At 42.9% G+C, this 25,213-nt stretch overlaps 1 protein-coding gene across 1 annotated transcript in view; it reads right to left on the bottom strand.

The window, feature by feature from the left end:
* The window catches only part of wdr20a (WD repeat domain 20a), a 166,613-nt gene that overhangs the window by 41,067 nt on the left and 100,333 nt on the right, over positions 1 to 25,213 (bottom strand). Inside the window, 1 exon segment of the mRNA XM_072490769.1 lies at positions 13,139 to 14,422. Coding sequence (XP_072346870.1) covers positions 13,139 to 14,422 — 1,284 coding nt within the window.

The raw sequence follows: 25,213 nt of genomic DNA, 5'->3' as shown, positions 1-25,213 counted from the left end.
AAGCAAACTATTGGGGAGTTCATACCATCAACGAGAAGAGAAGTTCTGAGCCTTCTGGGCATGAGTGATTTATACCGGAAATTTGTGCCAAACTTTAAGTGGAGTTGCTCCAAAGTCCGAACTTCTGAAAAAGCACAGGAAATTTCAGTGGCTATCAGAATATCAGGAGGCATTTGACAATCTGAAAACTGCTAACCACACCAGTTTTGGTGACAATTTTATGGCAAGCAATTTAAGGTGGCCATTGATGTGAGTGATGTAGGCATTGGTGTGTACTGTTGCAAGAAGATGATGAAAGGCTAGAAAGACCTGTTGGTTATTTTTCCAATAAACTAAATATTCATCAAAGGTATTCGACCATTGAGAAGGATACATTGAGTTTGGTATTGACATTGCACCATTTTGACATTTACGTTGCTAACAATTCACCGGAGACTATTGTGTAGCAGGCAGTTTAGATTTTAGTCTGAAAAAGACAAAGCACTGTATTCTCCACAGCCCCTCGCCAAAGTTCAGCGCAGGGGCAGAGAATCCACTTTCATGCCGTAATCGGGCCCGGCGTCGCTCCGGCAATTCTCTGGGACCCGAGAATCGGTGTGATCGTGGAGTACGCTGTGCGGCTAGGGGCCCATTGACAGAGGCCACCCCAGCGATTCTCCACTCCCGACCGGCCGAGTTCCCGACGGTGTAGAACCATCTATTGCCGGTTGGGATGCTGGCTTGGCGGCTGTGGACTTAGTCTGCGGCCGCCCTGGTGGGAGGCGCGGTTAGATGCTCGGGCATGCGGCCGATCAGGTGGTCTAATTTTTGGGTGTGGCTCCACAGTCCGAGTCCGCCATGGAGCTTGGCGCGGCTGCTGCAGGCCGCCGCCGTGCACATTCGCGGACTCTAAACCGGAAGTGCGGGGGCCCATATCCACAGCAAAAGCTGCATGTATCACTCCAGGTCCCTGCTAGCCCCCTGTAGGACATTGAATTAGCTGATCTTTTTTCCAGGAATCTTTGGAGTAAAACTCCAGTGTTTGTTTGCCAGCAAGGGGACATAGTCCCATTTTGAGAGAATCCAGCCCAAAGACTTGCAGGTTGAGCCTGGAATGGGTCTCCCTCCTTTGCTGAAGCAACTCTCTACCCAGAGGACAGCAAGTATCTGTGTTTGCTAACTTTATTTGCAAGTGGCTTTTGACCTGTAATTGGTTTTGCTTAATTAGCAACAGAAAAGATTGGTAGAAGTTAAAATGTTTCCTTTTGGGCAGCTCAGTGGTTATCACAGCTGCCTACAGTGCCGAGGATCTGGGTTCGTTCCCAGCCCCGGGTCACTGTCCGTGTGGAGTTTGCACATTCTTCCCATGTCTGCATGGGTCTCACCCCCATAACCTAAAGATGTGCAGAGTTGGTGGATTAACCATTCTAAATTGCCCCTTAATTGAAAAAGAAATAATTGGGCACTCTAAATTTTAAGAAAAATGTTTCCTTTTATTAAGAATTTCTAAGTGTTAATTGTAAACAACGGGCTGGGCCCTAGGGTAACAGGGCGGGGTGGCGCAGGCAAAGAGGTGGACACAGGGGAAGTGAGGGCGCCACAGGGGAAACATGCGGGAAATACGGTGGGTGCGTGGATCCGGGGGGGGGGGGGGGGGGTGAAGAGGGGGGGGCGTGCGTCCAAGGGGGGAGTGACTGCGCATACGTGTGTACGAAGGGGAGTGACTGAGTGTACGTGGAAGAGTGACTGCGCTCACGCATGTACGTGTGGAATGACTGCGTGTGCGGGGGGTGACTGCAAGTACACGTGTACAAGGGGGAGTGGCTGCCCGAATGCACGAGGGGGTAACTGTGCGTACGTACAAGGGGGGGGGGGGTGTCTGCAACTATGCGTGCGTACAAGGGGGAGGGTGTCTGTGACTGTGCTTACACGAGGGGGAGGTGTCTGCGCCTGTGCGTACATGAGGGTGAGGGTGTCTGCGCCTGTGCGTACACGAGGAGGGAGGGTGTCTGTGCCTGTGCGTACACGAGGAGGGTGTCTGTGCCTGTGCGTACACGAGGAGGGAGGGTGTCTGCGCCTGTGCGTACACGAGGAGGGAGGGTGTCTGCGCCTGTGCGTACACAAGGGGGGAGGGTGTCTGCCACTGTGCGTACACAAGGGGGGAGGGTGTCTGCCACTGTGCGTACACAAGGGGAGGGGGGGGAGGGTGTCTGCCACTGTGCGCACACAAGGGGGGAGGGTGTCTGCCACTGTGCGTACACAAAGGGTGAGGGTGTCTGCCACTGTGCGTACACAAGGGGGGGGGAGGGTGTCTGCCACTGTGCGTACACAAGGGGGGGGGGAGGGTGTCTGCCACTGTGCGCACACAAGGGGGGAGGGTGTCTGCCACTGTGCGTACACAAGGGGGGAGGGTGTCTGCCACTGTGCGTACACAAGGGGGGTGTCTGCCACTGTGCGTACACAAGGGGGGCGGGTGTCTGCCACGTGCGTACACAAGGGGAGAGCGTGTCTGCGCTTGTGCGTACATGAGGGTGAGGGTGTCTGTGCGTACATGAAGGGGAGGATGTCTGCGAGCATACACGAGGGGAGGGTGCGCGCGTACACGAACGGGGTGTCTGCGCGCATACACGAACAGGAGGGTGTCTGCACGCGTATACGAGGGGGAGGGTGTCTGCGCACGTACATGAGGGGGAGGGAGCACACGTACACAAACGGAGTGTCTGCACGCATACACGAACGGGTGTTTGCGTGTGTACACAAGGGGGTGCCTGAACGCATACATGAGGGGGGTCTGCACGTGTACACGAGTGGCAGTCTGCGTGTGTACACGAGGGGAGTGTCTGCGTGCATGTGTGAGAGAGAGAGAGAGAGAGAGAGAGAGAGTCCTAGGCTGGAATTTTCCAGCCTCACTGCACCTGCTGTGGGAGATTTGGCAGCTAAAAGTCCATTGACTTTTTGGTGGGTGAAAACAATCCTAGTTGTGGGCCAGGATATCCACAACAGAATTGGTAGAAGGCGGGCTAAGTGCATTTGTTGTGCACAGCAGGAAACATTCATAATAATATTCTGTATCCCAGGCGATTAACACCGGAGTCTCATACGCAGACGATGCTATTGTTCTTTATCTATTTATGCAATATTATATACACACCAGACTAAATGAATCTGGAAAGAAATTTAGTTGGTCATGCACATCCCCAATTGATCATGAAGGATCGTAGAGGATTTTCTAGAGGGGAAGGGTTAATGAACAGGAATAAAATCAGCCACGGGTGAAGGTAAACAATTAAAGTTACTACAGTCATTCTTATCATAGATATATAAATTTGCATACACTACTGCGAAGATCTTAGCTTTCTCTTTGTGACAACTAATGAATTTCCTAAATTACCCAGACAAATGAACATAAAATTACAGAGAAATTACAACACAGATTTTCACATACACTCATCTACTGCATGTACTAACCAATTTTGAGTAGTAACAAAAGGAATGGTGTTTGCTTTCTAAGTTAATTTTTATTTAAGTCTTCAGTTTTCATTTGAATTTACAAATATGAAATCAATAAATTTACTTTAATGGAATTAGAAACTAATCAGCTGGTGCCAATAGGTGGGAGGATCTACTATTAGGTTTTCACTAGGATTTCCTCAAGGTGTTGCTGAGCTAAATAAAGACTAAACATCATGTGGTTAAAAACTCTGGACTTTTACAAAACATCTCAGCAGCGCTGGCCCCGCACCTGCGGGAGATGTTCAACGACTCACTGTCGAAGGGGGCCCTGCTGCCCACACTGGCCCAGGCCTCGACCTCATTGATCCCCAAAAAGGACAAAGACCCCCACAAAGGGTGGATCACACACTCATTTCTCTCTTAAATACTGATGTGGAAGTCCTAGTGAAAGCACTGGCGAGGCGACTGGAGTGTTGCCTGCCAGAAGCGATCGCAGAAGATCAGACTGGGTTTGTTAAGACAACTAACAGCGAACATCAGACGCCTGCTGAACCTAATAATGACCCCATCGGCAGAGAGGACGTCAGAGATGATGGTCTCCTTGGATGCTGAGAAAGCCTTGTAGAATGGAGGTACCTCACTGAGGTGCTTGAACGGTTTGGGTTTGGAGCACGGTTCACCACGTGGGTGATGCTCCTGTACAGCACTCCTATGGCGAGCGTGCGGACGAATGCCACCAGCTCTAAATACTTCCAGCTCCACAGGGGAACAAGGCAGGGGTGCCAGCTACCCCCACTACTGTCCACACTGACAATCGAGCCGCTGGTTATTGCCCTGAGATCGACAGATTGGTAGATAGGCATTCGGAGAGGGGCAGAGAGCATAAGATTCTCACTCAATGCGGATGACCTGCTCCTCTTTATGTTGAACCCCCTAGCCAGCACGAGAAAGATAACCGGACACCTTAGGGAGTTCAGCGCCTTCTCAGATTGCAAACCCAACCTGGGAAAGAGTGAAATTTCCATGCAAACCTTAGAGAGAGGAGTGGAGCTGGAGGAACTGCCATTTAAAGTAACCCAGACCAAGTTCAGGTATCTGGGGATCCAAGTGGCCCACACCTGGAACAGGCTCCATAAATGGAGGAGGTGAAGAGGGACCTGCAAAGATCGGACTCGCTCCCTCTTTCTCTGGCCGGAAGGGTACAGGCAGTCAAAATGAAGGTGCTGCCTAAGTTCCTCTTTGTGTCTAGATCACTCCCGATCTTCATCCCCAAATCCTTCTTCACCAGGGTCTACAAGTCAATCATGGCCTTCGCGGGGGTGAAGAAGAGTTACGTACCCTAGTACGTTAATCCACACACACACACTCCAGGAGCCCAGTGGTAATAGCCACCCTAAGGACATGGAACGATTTAGGTACCACTTTGAATTTGGTGAGATATCCATAGGGGCCCCCATCTGCAGCAATCACGTGGTCACACCGGCGAGGATAGACACATTTGGGACGTGCAGGGAGAACAGAGCGACACTGACAGTTCACATGTACATGGACGACAGACTAGCAAAATTGGGGAACTCTCACAGAGGCACCAGCGCCCGAAAGGGAATGAGCTTGGGTACCTGCAACTGCGTGACTTTCTCCACAAGGAGACAAAAACATTCCCCCAGAGAACTGGACACACATTTCTGGACACAATGATAGGACTGGACTGGTTAGGAGACGATAAGTGTGGCAACATCTACGACGACTTATAAAAAAGGTCAGGACCTCACTGGATGAGACCAGACAGAAATGGGGGGAGGAAATTGTTATGGAGATGGGGGGGGGGGGGGGGGGGGGGAGGACTCTGAATCAGGGTGCTGCACAGAGTGAACTCCATCTCCTCCTGCGCCAGGCTAAGCCTGATGCAGCTCAAGGTAGTGCACAGAGCGCACCTTACCAAGACGCATATGAGTGGGTTCATCCCAGAGGTGGAGGATAAGTGCGAGCGCTGTCAGGGGGCCCGGCCAACTACCCCACATGTTCTGGTCTTGATGCAGACTCAGGGAAGTCTGTACGGCCTTTTTGGAGGCCATGTTCCAGGGTGGTGGAGGTTGAGGTGGAGCCGTGCCCATCTGTGGCGGTCTTCAGGGTGTCAGGGCACCCAGAGCTCTGGAGAGGGAAGGGGAAGGAGGCCTTGGCCTTGGCCTCACTGATCGGCAGGTGAAGACTTCTGCCAGGGTCTCGGAATGGCTCTCTGATCTGACCGAATTTCTGAGGCTGGAAAAAATAAAATTTGAGATAAGGGGGTCAGATGTGAGATTCCACAGCACTTGGAATAAATTCACAAGCCTCCTCACAGACCTGTTTGCAATCAGGGGATGGAGGGGGTGCAGGGAATGTTGCCTGGAAGGAGGGGAGCTCGCAAAGAACAGAAGGTGTGGGGAGGAGGGAACACAAACCCCTCCCGCACAAGCTGACCCGGGGAAACAAATCAACCCACCCTCCCTCAAAAACTCAAACTCAAGGGGGAAGGGGACTCCACCCACCAGTGAAACGAAGACAACTGGCAAGTGAGGGGATGGATTCCAACAATATTTGTAAATATGTGGGTAAAGCTCGGTGCAACTCCTGCGTCATGTGATAGGAGCCGCATTAAGAACCTGTCAAAATACTGTCAAAATTAACACTACTCTAAAAATGTAAAGTAGTATTGGGACCTGTCACGGTTATGGTGACAGCGAGGGGCGCATGTTTTGTCATTTCTATTTTGCTACTTATCATTACCGTTGTATTGTTTATATGCAAAACTCAGTTTTTCTAATTCCAAATGCCAATGAAAATATATATTTTTTAATTTTTTAAAAACTCTTTGGACTAAAGCTTGTGACAGCAATGCAAGATTAGCATATTAATTTCAGAAACCAAATTGAAAAATCCGTAAATGAATATTTCTGTAAAACAACCAGAAAACAAAGCTCAAATGTTTTCCAGGTAAACCAATAATATGTATTGGTTAAATTAATCATTTTGAGCTTTTGTTTATTTCGCGATTGATTTTTCAAAACATTAAATACCAAATTTATAATTCAAATTGGAGTTAGAATTTACGAGCACTTGAAGAAGTGGTCTTCTTCCAAGATTCTATGGACTCTGAAACAGTTCTTATAGATTGGAGGATAGCTAATGCAGCCCCACGATTTAAAAAGGGTAAAGAGAAAACGGAATTATAATCCAGTCAACCGGAAGTTGGTAGTGGGGAAAATTCTAGAATCCATTATCAAAGGTTTTATAGCAGAGCACTTGGAAATCAGTACTAGAATTGGACAGAGTCAGCATGGATTTACGCTCGACAATCTGCTTCAATTCTTCAAGGATGCAACTAGTAGAGTTGATGAGGGGGAGCCAATGGATGTGGTTTATTTGGAATTTCAGAAGACTTTCGACAAAGTCCAATATAAGAGATTAGGATTGTGGGTAGTGTATATAGATGGCTAGAAAATTGAAATGAAATGAAAATCGCTTATTGACACAAGTAGGCTTCAAATGAAGTTACTGTGAAAAGCCCCTAGTCGCCACATTCCGGCGCCTGTTCGGGGAGGCTGGTACGGGATTGACAGAGAAGAAACAAAGAGTAGGAATAAACAGGTCTATTTCCGAATGGCAGGCAATGACTAGTTGGGTATCACAGGGATCGGTGCTAGGACCCCAGCTATACACAATATTATTAATGATTTAGAGGAGGGAATGAAATGTAATAATTCCAAATTTGCAGAAGACATGTAGCTGGGTGGGAGGGTGAGCTGTGAGGGGGTGCAGAGGTGCTTCAGTGCGATTTGGACAAGTTGAGTGAATGGACAAATCATGGCAGGTACAGTATAATGTGGATAAATGAGAGGTTATCCATTTTGGTAGGAAAAACAGGAAGGTAGATTTTCTGAATGGCTTTAAATTGAGAGAGGGGAATGTGCAACAAGACCTGGGTGTCCTCGTACACCAATCACTGAATGCAAGCATGCAGGTGCAGAGGGTGGTAAAGGAGGCAAATGGTTTGTTGACCTGCATAGCAAGAGGATTAGTGTGCAGAAGCAGGGATGTCTTGCTGCAATTATACAGGGCCTTGATGAGGCCACGCCTGGAATAGCGTGTACAGTTTTGGTCTCCTTATCTGAGGAAGGATGTTCTTGCTATAGAGGGAGTGCAGAGAAGGTTTACCAGACTGATTACTGTGATGGCAGGACTGAGTACGAGGAGGGATCGAGTCAGATAGGATTTATTCGCTGGAGTTCAGAATGAGGGGGGGATCTCATAGAAACCTATAAAACTCTTAACAGGACGAGATGGGGTAGATGCAAGAAGGATGTTCTGTTGGGGAGGGTGTCCATAACCAGGAATCATAGCCTAAGGATATGGGGTAAACCTTTTAAGACTGAGATGAGGAAAGATTGCTTTACCTAGAGAGTGGTAAGTCTGTGGAATTTGCTACCATGGGAAGCAGTTGAGGCCAAAACATTGCACGTTTTCCAGAAGGCGCTAGATATAGCTCTTGCGGCTAAAGGGATCAAGGGACACGAGGGGAAAGCGAGAATAGGCTACTGAATTGGGAACTAGTTACTGAACAGCCATGATCATATTGAATGGACTCAAAGGGCCTGCTTTTTCTTTGATTCTATCTATGTTTCAGGTTCGAATCAGAGCCTCCATTATATTATTTCTTTGGTTCTATACATGTTTCATGTTCGAATCAGAACCTCCATTATATTAAAATTTTCATTTACAGTTAACTGCCAATCACAGTTATCAAAACTATCAATGCCTGGTCCATGTGTACCACTGTGACTCCAAGTTAGGCTATTCCTTTTTATATCCAAAAAGAGCTGCAGCAACTGCTTCTACTCTTCAACAGTGCACACAGTCTGCATGAAAAACAAATCTTTACATGCATATTCTCCTGTCTATGAAACTCTTCCCCTTGCAACCCAGGTTACCTCGAATACTGTTCCCTAAACTTGAAGTGGAAGAGGTGGACTACGGATATTAGAATATGCATTGAGCCATAGGGAATCTTGTGCATGCCCATGGACAGAACAGTTGAGTTTAAATTCTAGTCTGATCATTCCCAACATACACTTGCAGAAAGCTTTGTACGACACTTACAGCACCATCCAGCAGCCGAACCAATGTGAATGGCAGTGGACATGGAAACTAGCCTACTCTCCAGCTTTTCTGCATATTGAAGGATCAGCAAAGCATTTTATCTTTAGAGACTGCACACATACACACAAGGCTTAAAAATGACTGAATTTAACTACATTAACAAGTTGCTAATGTTTCAAAGCATTTTTAAATTAAAGATCAATTCATAATCATGAAAGCTTAGTGCAACAAAGCAATTAAAGGAGAAAGAAACTGGGAAATTTCAATTAGTTACTCACCATTCATACTGCATTAACCGCATTTTTTGTTCTGCACAATAACGATGTACTTTTCATCAAATGGATGAATCAGAACAGCTTTTATTGTGTTTCTAGATCTTGGTGAAGTGGCTCTAGCTTTTTTTAAATGATGTGTGGAAAATTCAGCAAATCAACACTGCATATAGTCGTGTTGGCAGTTGCATCTCTCCATAATAAAGCAGTATTTACTGAGAGCTAAATGATAAGACTGCGGCAGAACAACATTTTGAAAATTTACATTTAAAATAATATTCAGCACATTGAGCTCTCCTTTAAGGTCTTCATTTCACAGTTATCAGATTGTGCATGACAATCCAGTTCCATTTGTCAGTGTAAACAACTAAATTATTTCTTTTCTGGGCCACTAAATAGAGCATTGCCTTAAGGAGAAAACCAAGATCATCTTATTGAAACATGATTTTTATTTCTGATAAACAGCACCAATGCCAAGAGATGAAAATGCATGAAGCCTACACAAACCCTAGCTAAAATAATTGTAAGGGGCAGCTGCTATGTGGGGTGAAGAACAGGAAAGAGAAAATCTGATTTAAAACTTATATATCACCTTTAAAATGTATTTCATTGATGCAAGATCCCATAGAATCCCTACAGTGCAAGGAGGCGGCAATTTGGCCCATCTTGTCTGCACCGACCTGATGATTGCTAGGCAAGATAAATTGCTTTCACTTGAAAATTAGAATTATATGCAGCTTAAAAAAAAGTTTTGATTGTTTAGGTACTTTAATCATAACCTTTGGACCATTAGTAAAAGGAACACAGCCAAAGGTGGTAAAACCATGTCCAATGATGCAACATTTTTCAGGGGAAATCAAATGCATAATTTCAAAGTATAAGCAGAAAGGTACACAGCAGTATTAATTTGTTAATCCCAATTACACTGTTGAGAGGTAAATCATGAGGATCAATGTTCCAGTGCTTCAAAAGAGATCAAGACCTATTTTGATTTCTTCCCAATGGTGGTAACACCCTTTTTCTGTCAAGCTTACAACAACTGAACTGTAACACCTCTCCAAAAAGTTACTTATTAAACTATGCTGTATTTTACACAACTCCATGAACACAGCATCCAACATTTATTAAGTGTTGTATTCAAAATTATTTCAAATAATTTCACTGTTGTTCAGAGCCAGTTATGTGAACAATTTCCAGTTTCCTACTGAAAAGAACAGCATCTTAGTACCAGCTGGCAACCTTTAGTGGGGCTGTAGTCTCTTCTGCAATCACTGTTGTTGCCGTTTACCAGTGACCTATGGAAAGCTTCCTTATAAAACTGAAACTACCTATGACCCCAGCAAGGGGGATAATTTGGGAGGAATCTGACAGCAATTAAGAGCGCCCATTGAAACACTCACGGATCACTATTTGAAACACTGGGTCATCATATGCTGCCAAAATAACAGATCAGTGGTACCTCCCATTATTTATGTGCATATGCCTCAGCAACCCGAGGTGCAGGTAGATACATGGAAATGCAAACCTTGCTGTCCAAGACACACCGCTTCACTGTTAGCTTCATGGAAATGCCATTGAAACGCACTGAGCAGCAGATATATACTAAATTTACCACATTGAAAATTAACTATTACAAGTGTGATGTCTCATTCCCTCAGGTTTGAATTGACAGGAATATCAAAATATAAAACTTATTTTTCAAAAAACCTTTTTGTTTATCTTATACTGTATTGATTTTTCTGTACCTGATTGTGATGGAATTCAGAATCTAATTCATATTTTCTACTCTGCCCATGCGTTAATTTCACAATCCTTCAATCTGATCGGTTAGGTATATAGTTGTTTGCCTTGTCCACTCAAATGCCCAGTTTCCCTCATCGCAACATTATCAGCTCACAGCAGCTTGCAGACGAAAATATCATCCAAATTAAATGGGCCAGTCTTACTAAAGACAGATACCATTTGGTGCCCTGCTACAGCAAATCATGGTCCATTAAAATACCTCTTTTCAAGCGAAAGAAACAAGGGTGGATTAGCAATGGTATCAAATTGTTACTTGTTTAGTCTTGCATAGCAATTGCTATGGATGCAATTAGATTACTGCCTAACAGCTGCCTGTTCCCAATGTAATTGTCAATTTAGGGAAAACGGAAATGAGTCGTAAAATGCAAGCTTCACATTTACTTTGAAACTAGATTAAACATTTAAATATGCATATTTCAGACAATTTACATCTACGTACTTAATATATGCATTGCCTAGAAATAGTTTGTTGAACTGAGTGTTCTTAATCCATGAAACAATGAGAAATTTTAAATGTAGATCAGTACAGCCTGACTGTTTTGTGTTATGAAAGAATACTGGAGCTTCATTGCCCACAGCAAAAAAAATTAAGAGACATTTGCAATATTTTCATGGATTCAGTTATAAATTATAAACATATCGCAATGTAATACCAACAAAAACAATAGGAATTAGTTTGTCACCAGGACAAACCTTAGAAAAAATGGATTATGACCATGGGATGATGGTAACTCAGTAATCAATGTAAATGGCAAGATTGACACGAGCAATAGGCAGAAGCTCCACTTTTGTTTTTGGAAACAAATATTTTCAGTCGAAAAGTATTAATGTTAAAAAAAATCTGGTGAAGTAATTGTTGTTTAAGAACAAAAAGTGAAAGCAGTGCATATTTAAAAATAAAGCAAAACTAAATTAAATAATCTATTATTGTTTGACACTTGTTCATCCACCAAAATTCATGGCATCAGCAAACACTTGCGGACAATGTATCGGGGGTGACACTTATTGGATATTTCACAGCTACTGTAGTAATTACTTAATTTTACCAAAGATCATGTATGTTCATTGGAAAATCAGTTTTAAATAACTTGAGTTAAGATTTGGATTTAACATTTTAACATTGGTTCAAATTGTATAAGGTTTCATAATTTGCTCTAAATTTATCCTTGCGCCATTTTATGTATCAGTGAACACAAACAGTTAAATCATTGACAATTAAGATTACTATTAAAAGCACTAGACCGTAAATCTCTCTCATCATTTATTTGATTGTTACTGAATTTACTAAAATTTGGAATCGTTGATTGCTAGCATGCTTCCAACACAAATAAAATTGAAACGGTGCAAAGTCATAATTCTATTTTCTTAGTTACATGAAAAATTAATCTGAAATATTTACCTTTCTAAAGAGAAATCATTTTGCAAAGTATATTCTTCTCACTTTATGTACAGCAATACAAAGGTTTCAAAACAAATAAAATTATGTACTTTTTAAAAATGTGCCAAAAAGACTACAGTGTTATTAGTTGTATTGAACTTGTAATTTCTGATTCAAAAGCTTTCATTTTTGGATGTGACGACACTTATTGTAAATGAAATAGTGTTACCACAGTCAGAAAAACTGAAACAACAGCATTTATATACAGCATACATTCATTTAATATACACTAGCAGTATTCACTGGTTTTCTTCTCCAAACTGTGAATTAAAGAAATTGACATCTCACTGAATTCCACTGTAAAAATTGTGGACTGTTCTGGTACACACCAGATCATGAAAACATGCACAAGTTTTTACAGAGATGTACAGTAGTAGTTAATACAGGACATGATAAATATACCCCATGTTTAAAGACATTATACACATTACTCCATTTAAAGAAGCACTTAATCTTCATTAGAAAAAAATTATCCTTTTATAAATGATGCTTTTCATATACAGAGATATATATCTCTATATACACATACATATGTATATATACACATCTATAAATATATATATATATACACACACACACAACCATTTTGATACATTATATTAGTGAAAGGGAAATATACCCTCATCACAAATTTCATTTGTGAAGGGAAATAAATCAAATGGGATACAATAAATCTGACCGACCACCCCCTAATGTTAATGATAGTAACGGTGGTCCAATGTTTTCTGGAAGTTATGTTGTAATCCCTCCACAATGTGGACCTGAAATGGCAGGCCTGGTGAAAGAGATTACACCTTCTCATTTTGTAATTTAAAAAAATATATTTACTACATCTCATGGTTTATTAGTACTCGTTAATGATTTTTAGCATTGCTTTCGGAGCAAGTCGCTGCAGAACAATTGGTATCTATCTATATTTGGACTTAAGTGTCTGTGAAAAGGAAATCATGATTTGGTCAAAAAGCAGCTTTTTGAAAATAATTTATTTGCTCCAAAGAGGAATTGAGTGAACTTCGATTTTTTTTTATATAACTTAGGTCTAAGAGCTCAAACTTACCACTTTACCAGGCCTTGCCCATGTGCAAATAAATCCCTCTTGACAGGCAGTGACTATACAGTCTTCAAGAAATATTAACACAGTCAGTCTTTCATGTGCTATCTTTTTACAGATAAGAGGCTCTAACAGGGGCACATCATCCATTCTAGGGCAGAGAGAGGTTCCCAGAGTCTTGGCTGAGTCCATTTTAGTTTTGGTGACTAGGTTTAGTTTGTCGCTGCTTTTGCTGGAAATGTGACCCATGCTGTGGTTTCGTTTGTGATCCTTCTCATGGTGTCTTTCCTTGCGGTCGTGTAGTGATAAGGTTGCAAATTTACTGACTCCAGAAGCAATTGCACCATCCATGACACTGCTTTTGTTATTGACATTTGTAACTGCTGAATGCGGAAGGCTATTCGATCTAGGAAGAGGAGGAGGTAAGGAGTTGCTGGGTGTTGTGATGCTGCTGTTGCCATTGCTTCCAGTGCTGGTTGCAACATTTCCAGCTGATGGGCTTGTGGCATTCATCACATTTGTGTGTGTCCGAGCACGTGAAAGAGGTTGATGAGGGAACAGAATATCTTCCGTCAGATCCCATAAACAGAGCTGTGTGTCTTGGCCAACAGAGCCAAACCTATATGTGACACTTACAGGACGACTGTCTGTAGAATTCCTTTTTGACAACCTAGATTGTGTACTATTTGCCCGATCTCTGCCAAAGTGTATTTGGTCTTGGAAGTCCTCATCACTCCCACTGAACTCCATAGGATCATTTTCTTCTACACTAGTGGTATAAGGATCAAATGCAACAACACTGACCCATGACTTATGTCCATGTCCCCTGGCTATTACACGACAGTCTATAAAAGACCACACGGTCACCAGATCATCCTCGCCACCTGTTACAATGTATTTTCCATCTGGACTCCAACACACGCATAGCAGTCCTCCAAAGTAACTTTTCATTGTACCATGCAACTCCACGGAATCAAAATTAAAAACACGGAGAAATCCATCCTGACTTACACAAGCAAGGTACTTCCCATCAGGAGAGAATGCAAACTCATTCAGGGCCCCCTCTCCAACTGTCCATTTGAGTAAAGGATTTCTTGTAGATTTGCTTTTGCAGGTGTGAACCGCATAATTGTCTCCTTGTTTCAGTGGCTGATAATGTGGTGCTGTGGTACCACAAGAATGTTCCACATTATACAAGTACATATTGCCACTGGAATGAGATACTAAAAACAGGCTTTCTGAACCAGGCACCCATTTTACACAGGTTACTCGGGACTTGTCTATTAACCTCTGTTGAGGAAAAAGATGAACCAATTAATACTTCTGTGCAATATCTTCCAAACTGTATTGAAACATGTATAGAATAGTTAACAAAGTTAAAACAAAATACATTCAATTTCCCTTTACAGACAATTAAAATGTTATTAAAAACATATAAGCCTACTAAAATATGATTGTTATATATTTTGATAACTAAAACAATGATACTATTGAATGTTGGATATAAAGGACCTAAATGACCAAATCTAAATACATATGACAATCATACATGCTGAGTTAGTCATTTTGATCTTTAATAAATCAAACTACAAACACAGATGGTCATTGTGTTAGGTTTTATGAATGAGTGAGTCACTGAAGCAACGTGGATAGTGTAACTTCAGATCACTGATGTCTTCTGGCTAACAATCCAACTTGGGAATAGTGAGTTAGGCCAAAAAAATGTTTGGCTCATGTCTAATTAATAGTCTTCCATCTCATACATTGTATATTCCCCACTACAGCTACAGCCTGGATTTTTCTGTACTAATAATCATTAGGCCATCAGTACCAGCTGTTATTACTGGATAACACTGATTGCAACTTCTAGCATTCATACAAATAGAAAATGTTAAAATAGAAATTCAAAAGCTGCTGTGCGATAACCCTGTTCTTCCCAATGTAATCGATACAGAGATCATGGTGTGAATTTAGGCTAATTACCCACTGTTCTCACACTAAATATGGATGAAAAAACTCCACACAAGCTCATTAAAAGTCTGTGGGCAACTGTATATAGGGTGAAGGATAAAAGTTGTTCCCTCATCAGTCACAGTAAAATTCATACCATTTGCCTTCAGTATCCCACTACTTTTGTTATATTTAAGAATCGTAGAATGGTTACAGCACAGCAGGAGGCCATTTGGTCCATTATCAGCAACTTTACTAGTCCCATTCCCATGCCTTTTCCCTGAAAATCTTCTCTCATCAGGTAATTATCCAATTCCCTTTTGGAAGCCACAGCTGAATCTGCCGTCATCACACTCCCAGGCTTTGCATTCCAGATCCTAATCGCTTGTTGCATTGAAAAGCTTTTCTTAATGTTGCCCCTGGTACTTTTGCTAATACTTTAAGTTAGTGCCCTATGGTTGTCTTCCATCAATGGGAACAGTTTCTCCCCAACTATAGTCCAGGCCCCTCATGATCTTGAATGCCGCTATTACATCTCCTTTCAACCTTCCACTATGTTGTAGTTTAACCTCTCTGCATCTGACTAAATTGCTTTAATATATGTTTTCTGATAAAAGCAAAGAATTCCAACTGCACAATTCCAACAGCAGTTTAATTAATTTATTCCATCTCTTGATCAATTAAAGCTATAACATTAAAAAATCCATAGACATTCAAAGAATTTGAAGAAGATAATTTTTGCAGAGGCTTCCAATCCAGTATCACAAATTTGGATGATGCCAAACATTCATCTGATTTCATAAACATTTAAAGGAAGATGAAAATCTGTTACCTTTCCATATCAACACTAAATTATGCTTCAGAGGTCAGTATGCCCCTGACATTAACTAACAATTTCAGGTCAAGAATATATCAACTGGGGAAATTTCTCAAGGTATGGCTCCCTTCCTTTTTTTCAAGTATGCTCCAAGGTATACATGAATTTTTCATTATTATCCCTCAACGTGATGGTCTTTGGGGGAAGCAGGTCTTCAATAGCCGTTTTCTGTATTTACTTATTGTGCATGTGTGTGAGTGCATGTGCATGCTCTCACCGGTAAAAGAGGAAACGTAAATGTCGCCACAGTCTCAGAGGACCATAGGCTACTCCCCCCCCTTTGACAGCTGACTGGTGGTGATTTAACTTGAGGGTCAGCACACCTCAGGCGAGGGGCAAGTTTGAGAAGGTGGGAACTGCATAAATAACCTCAAGCTGGTACAGGAATTGAACCCGCGCTGTTGGCGTTGCTCCGCATCACGAACCAGCCGTCCAGTCAACTGAGGTAACTGACCCCTCTTTCTCAATCATCGGCTGTTCTGTACTTCTCTTTCACAAAATGGTTCATAGGATATTTAAAATATTGTCAGTGCAAATGTTATAAAGAAAGGGAATAAGCAACATTTTCATCACTACTTTGAGGGTACAGATTTAATCTGTTAACTTCCTAACAGATCCAATGTCATTCAGTTGTAGTTTTATACTTGCATGTATGCTTTTCTCACTATGAAGTCCTGGCAAGATTTTTCTTTAAAATAAAAGAGACTCTGAAAGCAACATTGAACATTTAAAATAGTTCCAGGCAACTACAGTGAAGGAGATCCAATGTCTTGGGCAGATATGGTTGCTTTGGTGATTTGACACAGTACAACTAAATATGCTATTGGATGATTGATCAGGGTGGTAGTCAAAATTGCCTTCCTTCACTTCTGGGGAGATGGAGATGGAAATAATCAAAATAGGAATACAAGATACCACTAAAAGAAAAGGTGCATTTTATACCCAAGCCAAAATCTGTCATCTTTCAGTAGGGAATATACTTTGAAAACCTGGCCAATGGATTGGCCAATTTAAATTAGCAACTCCTAATGACAAAGGTACAGCAGAGAACCAAATCTGAGCTGCAGAGCTATGCCAGAATTCAATATCACCTCGCCAACATTGGGAAATTAGGTTTGGTACAAGGCTTTGGTAGCAGTATTCCGAAGTGTACGATCCATAATATAACTAAAAGAAATCTGGGAACTTCATAGCCTCAAACGAACTGTAGTGAAACAGAAAAAACTTCAACCCACACTTGGTATTAAAAAAAAACTTGTCCAAAATACTTGGAAACTGTGCTCTGATTCATCTACATAATTCTTGTCTTGATCAAGAACAAAATTGTCATTGCAAAATCCATCAGATGTCTGGTGAAAAAAGGTGTAATTAACCATATGATAAATGCACTGGTCTTACCCTTTCACAAGTTAGAACTTTACTCATGAAATTCTGCAATAGTAGCAAGTATAAAATACAAAAATTGGTATTATCATTGGTACACAAAGTACAGGACCAGAAAAGATAATGTAGTCTTCGATTGGTGCTAAAAATCAACACCTCACAGTAACTAATTTGTACAAATTTATGGTTACATCTCAATTTCTTTTCCCACATCATCTGTTTCCTTGGATGATCCATTCCATTTTTTCACCAGCAGCTTAAAAATAGTTTTAAAGAACTAACTTGTGCATCTTCCCTTTTCTAAACATAAATCTTTATGTCTTATATTTGAGGTTGCTCTAGAATTAAGAATAGGAGGACTACATTTGGCCCCTCAAACCTATTCTGCGATTCAATGAAATCATGGCTGATCTGCGACTTAACTCCATAAACCAGCCTTTGCCCCATATCCTTTAATACCGTAACAAAAAGCAATCAAATTTGGTCAAAGGTTGTGGAGGGATGACACAAAAGTAGAGTTGAGGCTATTAAATGGTGGAAGTAGTTTCTATCCTACATGTTATTCCTAGACTCTGGAAAAATGTAATGAAATCATCCCTTAACCGTCTAGAATTCTAGGGAATTCAACCCTACAAACATACAAAGTAGAAGCATGTAAATCAGCCCCTCAGGTCTGTTCCACCATATAATAGCCTAAACTCGACTTTCTTGACTTCTCTCGATAACCTTTGACCCCCTTGCTAATCAAGAACCTATCTAACTCAGCATTAAAATATTCAACGGCTCTGTCTCCAATACTCTGTGGGGAAAGAATTCCACATACTAATGACCTTCTGAGAGAAAGAAATCGCTTCTCTACCATAAATAGGAGACCATTTATTTTAAATGTATCCCTTTGATCTAGCATCTTTCACAAGGGGAAGCATCCTCTTGGCATTAACTCTGTCAAGTCCCTTCAGAATCTTCTATGTTTCAATAAGATCTTCTCTTATTCTTCTAAACTCCAATGGATACATGCACAACCTGTCCAATCTTAATGAATGGCACAGCAGGTTTGAATGGCCGAGTCGCCTACTCCTAAGCCTAATGTTTACCAAACAGGACCTCTTGTCTACTATCACTATGTTGTTAATCACAACAACTGAACTCACCCTTCCTTCTCCAATATCTTTTCAAGCCCGTCAGAGATGTCCCTCACCCTGGCACCAACTAGGAAACAAACCATGTGGGATGTTGATCTTGCTTGCAAAGAATGCTATACGTCTCTTAATTACTGAATTCATTGCAACTACCATGTTATGTTTCCCCTCCTCCTGCTCCAGATTACCATAACTCAAATTCTAGCCGTCCTTCCAACAATCTTTCCTTATCCTCAAACTGAGCAACTATTTCTGCTTATCCTCATTTTCTATCCCACCCGAGGTCCCGTTTCTCTGCACCTTATCCAACACACCAATTCTGCTCTGAACATACACCTCTCTATAAAGTGTGATTAAGACCTGAAGCAAACTGTTCAGATACTTGCATCCCTCGCTTATGTGTTGGAGTGCCTGCAACCCACATCCAGCTCAATGACTCTCAGCTGGAGAGATTCAAGGTGAAGGCACAATAAATGTGTTCACTTGAGACAGTCTCGCTGACAAATCTGCACATATTGTAATCCAGTCACACAGCCTGCTCTGCCAAATCTTAATCTATCTTATTTATATCTACCTATTAGTTTGTTGTATTGTCTACTTTATAGTTTGCCTTTTTTTATTTTTCTACACACTTACACATAGAAACACATAAAATAGAAGCAGGAGGAGGCCATTTGGCCCTTCAAGCCTGCTGTGCCATTCATTATGATCATGGCTAATCATCAAGTTCAATAAATACCCTGATCCTGCCTTCTCCCCATATCCCTTTAGCCCAAAAAGCTATATCTAATTCCTTCTTGAAATTGTTTTAACCTCGACTACCTTCGAAGTATTAAAAAATTGGACCAAACCTTTAAAAATACCTCCGAGCCTACACGTACCAACCAGTACAAATGCTGGAGACAAAAAGAAACACCTTCATCCACATTGCCCAGAATTCTCACTCTCCCTAGTCTCCCAAATTTTACAAGAGCAATATACTGTGGGTGCTGAAATCTGAAATAAAAACAGAAACTGCTGGAAATACTCCGCAGGTCCTGCTATATCTGATTCCACTGCCGAACACAATTTCCTCCCCTCAACTTGCAGGTTTCTGAAAGGGACCGTTCCTTCTGTCGCACTGGCCAGTCCTCAATCACCTCCAGCACATGCCTCCACTTTCCACAGCACCTTCCCATGCAAGCGCAGATGCTTTTAGAACATAGAAAATACAGCACAGAACAGGCCCTTCGGCCCACGATGTTGTGCCGAACCTTTGTCCTAGATTAATCATAGATTATCATTGAATTTACAGTGCAGAAGGAGGCCATTCGGCCCTTTGAGTCTGCACCGGCTCCTGGAAAGAGCACCCTACCCAAACTCAACACTTCCACCCAACACCAAGGGCAATTTTGGACATTAAGGGCAATTTATCATTGGCCAATTCACCTAACCTGCACATCTTTGGACTGTGGGAGGAAACCGGAGCACCCGGAGGAAACCCACGCAGACACGGGGAGGACGTGCAGACTCCGCACAGACAGTTACCCAAGCCAGAATCGAACCTGGGACCCTGGAGCTGTGAAGCATTGTGCTATCCACAATGCTACCGTGCTGCCCTTAAGAACAGATAAATCTACACTATATCATTTTACCGTAATCCATGTACCTATCCAATAGCTGCTTGTAGGTCCCTAATGTTTCCGACTCAACTACTTCCACAGGCAGTGCATTCCATGCCCCCACTACTCTGGGTAAAGAACCTACCTCTGACATCCCTCCTATATCTTCCACCTTTCACCTTAAATTTATGTCCCCTTGTAATGGTTTGTTCCACCCGGGGAAAAAGTCTCTGACTGTCTACTCTATCTATTCCCCTGATCATCTTATAAACCTCTATCAAGTCGCCCCTCATCGTTCTCCGTTCTAATGAGAAAAGGCCTAGCACCCTCAACCTTTCCTCGTAAGACCTACTCTCCATTCCAGGCAACATCCTGGTAAATCTTCTTTGCACCTTTTCCAAAGCTTCCACATCCTTCCTAAAATGAGGCGACCAGAACTGTACACAGTACTCCAAATGTGGCCTTACCAAAGTTTTGTACAGCTGCATCATCACCTCACGGCTCTTAAATTCAATCCCTCTGTTAATGAACGCGAGCACACCATAGGCCTTCTTCACAGCTCTATCCACTTGAGTGGCAACTTTCAAAGATGTATGAACATAGACCCCAAGATCTCTCTGCTCCTCCACATTGCCAAGAACTCTACCGTTAACCCTGTATTCCGCATTCATATTTGTCCTTCCAAAATGGACAACCTCACACTTTTCAGGGTTAAACTCCATCTGCCACTTCTCAGCCCAGCTCTGCATCCTATCTATGTCTCTTTGCAGCCGACAACAGCCCTCCTCACTATCCACAACTCCACCAATCTTCGTATCGTCTGCAAATTTACTGACCCACCCTTCAACTCCCTCATCCAAGTCATTAATGAAAATCACAAACAGCAGAGGACCCAGAACTGATCCCTGCGGTACGCCACTGGTAACTGGGATCCAGGCTGAATATTTGCCATCCACCACCACTCTCTGACTTCTATCGGTTAGCCAGTTCGTTATCCAACTGGCCACATTTCCCACTATCCCATGCCTCCTTACTTTCTGCAGAAGCCTACCATGGGGAACCTTATCAAATGCCTTACTAAAATCCATGTACACTACATCCCATCCACTGCTTTACCTTCATCCACATGCTTGGTCACCTCCTCAAAGAATTCAATAAGATTTGTAAGGCAAGACCTACCCCTCACAAATCCGTGCTGACTATCCCTAATCAAGCAGCGTCTTTCCAGATGCTCAGAAATCCTATCCTTCAGTACCCTTTCCATTACTTTGCCTACCACCGAAGTAAGACTAACTGGCCTGTAATTCCCAGGGTTATCCCTAGTCCCTTTTTTGAACAGGGGCACGACATTCGCCACTCTCCAATCCCCTGGTACCACCCCTGTTGACAGTGAGGACGAAAAGATCATTGCCAACGGCTCTGCAATTTCATCTCTTGCTGCCCATAGAATCCTTGGATATATCCCGTCAGGCCCGGGGGACTTGTCTATCCTCAAGTTTTTCAAAATGCCCAACACATCTTCCTTCCTAACAAGTATTTCCTCGAGCTTACCAATCTGTTTCACACTGTCCTCTCCAACAATATCGCCCCTCTCATTTGTAAATACAGAAGAAAAGTACTCGTTCAAGACCTCTCCTATCTCTTCAGACTCAATACACAATCTCCCGCTACTGTCCTTGATCGGACCTACCCTCGCTCTAGTCATTCTCATATTTCTCACATATGTGTAAAAGGCCTTGGGGTTTTCCTTGATCCTACCCGCCAAAGATTGTTCATGCCCTCTCTTAGCTCTCCTAATCCCTTTCTTCAGTTCCCTCCTGGCTATCTTGTATCCCTCCAATGCCCTGTCTGAACCTTGTTTCCTCAGCCTTACATAAGTCTCCTTTTTCCTCTTAACAAGACATTCAACCTCTCTTGTCAACCATGGTTCCCTCACTCGACCATCCCTTCCCTGCCTGACAGGGACATACATATCAAGGACACGTAGCACCTGTTCCTTGAACAAGTTCCACATTTCACTTGTGTCCTTCCCTGACAGCCTATGTTCCCAACTTATGCACTTCAATTCTTGTCTGACAACATCGTATTTACCCTTCCCCCAATTGTAAACCTTGCCCTGTTGCACGTACCTATCCCTCTCCATTACTAAAGTGAAAGTCACAGAATTGTGGTCACTATCTCCAAAATGCTCCCCCACTAACAAATCTATCACTTGCCCTGGTTCATTACCCAGTACTAAATCCAATATTGCCCCTCCTCTGGTCGGACAATCTACATGCTGTGTTAGAAAAGCTTCCTGGACACACTGCACAAACACCACCCCATCCAAACTATTTGATCTAAAGAGTTTCCACTCAATATTTGGGAAGTTAAAGTCGCCCATGACTACTACCCTATGACTTCTGCACCTTTCCAAAATCTGTTTCCCAATCTGTTCCTCCACATCCCTGCTACTATTGGGGGGCCTATAGGAAACTCCTAACAAGGTGACTGCTCCTTTCCTATTTCTGACTTCAACCCATACTACCTCAATAGGGTGATACTCCTCGAACTGCCTTTCTGCAGCTGTTATACTATCTCTAATTAATAATGCCACCCCCCCCCCCCACCTCTTTTACCACCCTCCCTAATCTTATTGAAACATCTATAACCAGGGACCTCCAACAACCATTTCTGCCCCTCTTCTATCCAAGTTTCCGTGATGGCCACCACATCGTAGTCCCAAGTACCGATCCATGCCTGAAGTTCACCCACCTTATTCCTGATGCTTCTTGCGTTGAAGTATACACACTTCAACCCATCTCCGTGCCTGCAAGTACTCTCCTTTGTCAGTGTTCCCTTCCCCACTGCCTCATTACATGCTTTGGCGTCCTGAATATCGGCTACCTTAGTTGCTGGACTACAAATCCGGTTCCCATTCCCCTGCCAAATTAGTTTAAACCCTCCCGAAGAGTACTAGAAAACCTCCCTCCCAGGATATTGGTGCCCCTCTGGTTCAGATGCAACCCGTCCTGCTTGTACAGGTCCCACCTTCCCCAGAATGCGCTCCAATTATCCAAATACCTGAAGCCCTCCCTCCTACACCATTCCTGCAGCCACGTGTTCAACTGCACTCTCTCCCTATTTCTAGCCTCGCTATCACGTGGCACCGGCAACAAACCAGAGATGACAACTCTGTCTGTCCTGGCTTTTAACTTCCAGCCTAACTCCCTAAACTTGTTTATTACCTCCACACCCCTTTTCCTACCTATGTCGTTGGTACCAATGTGCACCACGACTTCTGGCTGCTCACCCTCCACCTTAAGGATCCTGAAGACACGATCCGAGACATCCCTGGCCCTGGCACCCGGGAGGCAACATACCTTCCGGGAGTCTCGCTCACGACCACAGAATCTCCTATCTATTCCCCGAACCATTGAATCTCCTACAACTATTGCTTTTCTATTCTCCCCCCTTCCCTTCTGAGCCCCAGAGCCAGACTCAGTGCCAGAGACCTGGCCGCTAGGGCCTTCCCCCGGTAGGTCATCCCCCCCAACAGCATCCAAAATGGTATACTTGTTTTGAAGGGGAACGGCCACGAGGGATCCCTGCACTGTCTGCCTGTTTGTTTTTTTTCCCCCTGACTGTAACCCAGCTATTTTTGTCCTGTACCTTGGGTGTGGTTACCTCCCTGTAACTCTTCTCAATCACTCCCTCTGCCTCCCGGATGATCCGAAGTTCATCCAGCTTCAGCTCCAGTTCCCTAACACGGTCTTTGAGGAGCTGAAGTTGGGTGCACTTCCCGCAGGTATAGTTAGCGGGGACACCGGTGGTATCCCTCACTACCCACATCCTACAGGAGGAGCATGCAACTGGCCTAGCCTCCATCCCTTCTTACCTGACAGAATATAGCTGCCCTGTGGACTAACTAGATCTCCGCCCTCCGACTCTGCTCCCAGTCAGCTACACTTTCTGTAAACTCCTGGCTCTCTTCACATTCTTTGCGGAAATGTCGGAAACAAAATGAAAGGAGCACCTTACTCCCTCCTCACCTAACTCCCTCGGTCACCAAACTCTTACTATAGCACTCAAAAAGCACCAAATTCAGCACTCCCTCGGTCACCAAACTCTTACTATAGCACTCAAAAAGCACCAAATTCAGCACTCCCTCGGTCACCAAACTCTTACTATAGCACTCAAAAAGCACCAAATTCAGCACTCCCTCGGTCACCAAACTCTTACTATAGCACTCAAAAAGCACCAAATTCAGCACTCCCTCGGTCACCAAACTCTTACTATAGCACTCAAAAAGCACCAAATTCAGCACTCAGTGCAAACAAAGTCTGCACTGTAGGGGATCACTTTTATACTGTGAATCTAGCCTCTAAAAACTGGCCTCATCCAATTAACTAATTAACAAGCTCCAGCTGCAAGTGCCTACAAGGAAGCCTGTTTAAAGCTTATTGAAAATTCACCTTCTTCTAAACCAAACAGCAACTTTTAAGTTAATTAACTAAACAAAAGAAAGACTAAACTTTAGATAAAAATGAAGCCTTATACTCCCTCGGTCACCAAACTCTTACTATAGCACTCAAAAAGCACCAAATTCAGCACTCAGTGCCGAATTTGCCTCCTTTCTTCACATTAGTCAAGATTCCAAATACTCCTTGCAGGTGAAACAACGATTTACTTGTACTTCTTTCAATTTGGTAATGTAATCACCTTGGGAGACAGACTGGTGTTATCTGCAGACCTAGTTAACAGCCTTGCTTCAAATCATTTGCATCCACTACAGCCGTTTCCTTCTGAAACCCTTTGAGTGATCTCTTTCCATAATAACATTGTTCCATTCACAACAGTCTCTTGCTTTTCTGGTTTAGTAATTTTCCATCCACTTCAAGCCTTTTACCTTGTGAATGCACTTATGCAGTAGCAAAGTTGTGCAATCACATCTGGAGAATTCCTACTGTCAATAATGTCCATCATTCCCTTTTATTAATTTCTCTTGCCGGACAATATCCCTTTTTGGAGATTTTTACCGATTTTCCAATCCAAACGTACTACTTGAGTTTCTAATGAGGCCGAAAGATAGTTGCATTTATATTATCAATTTTATTGGCTACTTTAGGTATGCTCATGAAATCCATCAAGG

This window comes from Scyliorhinus torazame, chromosome 2 (assembly GCF_047496885.1).
Source record: "Scyliorhinus torazame isolate Kashiwa2021f chromosome 2, sScyTor2.1, whole genome shotgun sequence".
NCBI lineage: Eukaryota > Metazoa > Chordata > Chondrichthyes > Carcharhiniformes > Scyliorhinidae > Scyliorhinus > Scyliorhinus torazame.
The sequence above is the reverse complement of the archived record's forward strand: the minus strand, read 5'-3'. Positions and strand labels throughout refer to the sequence as shown.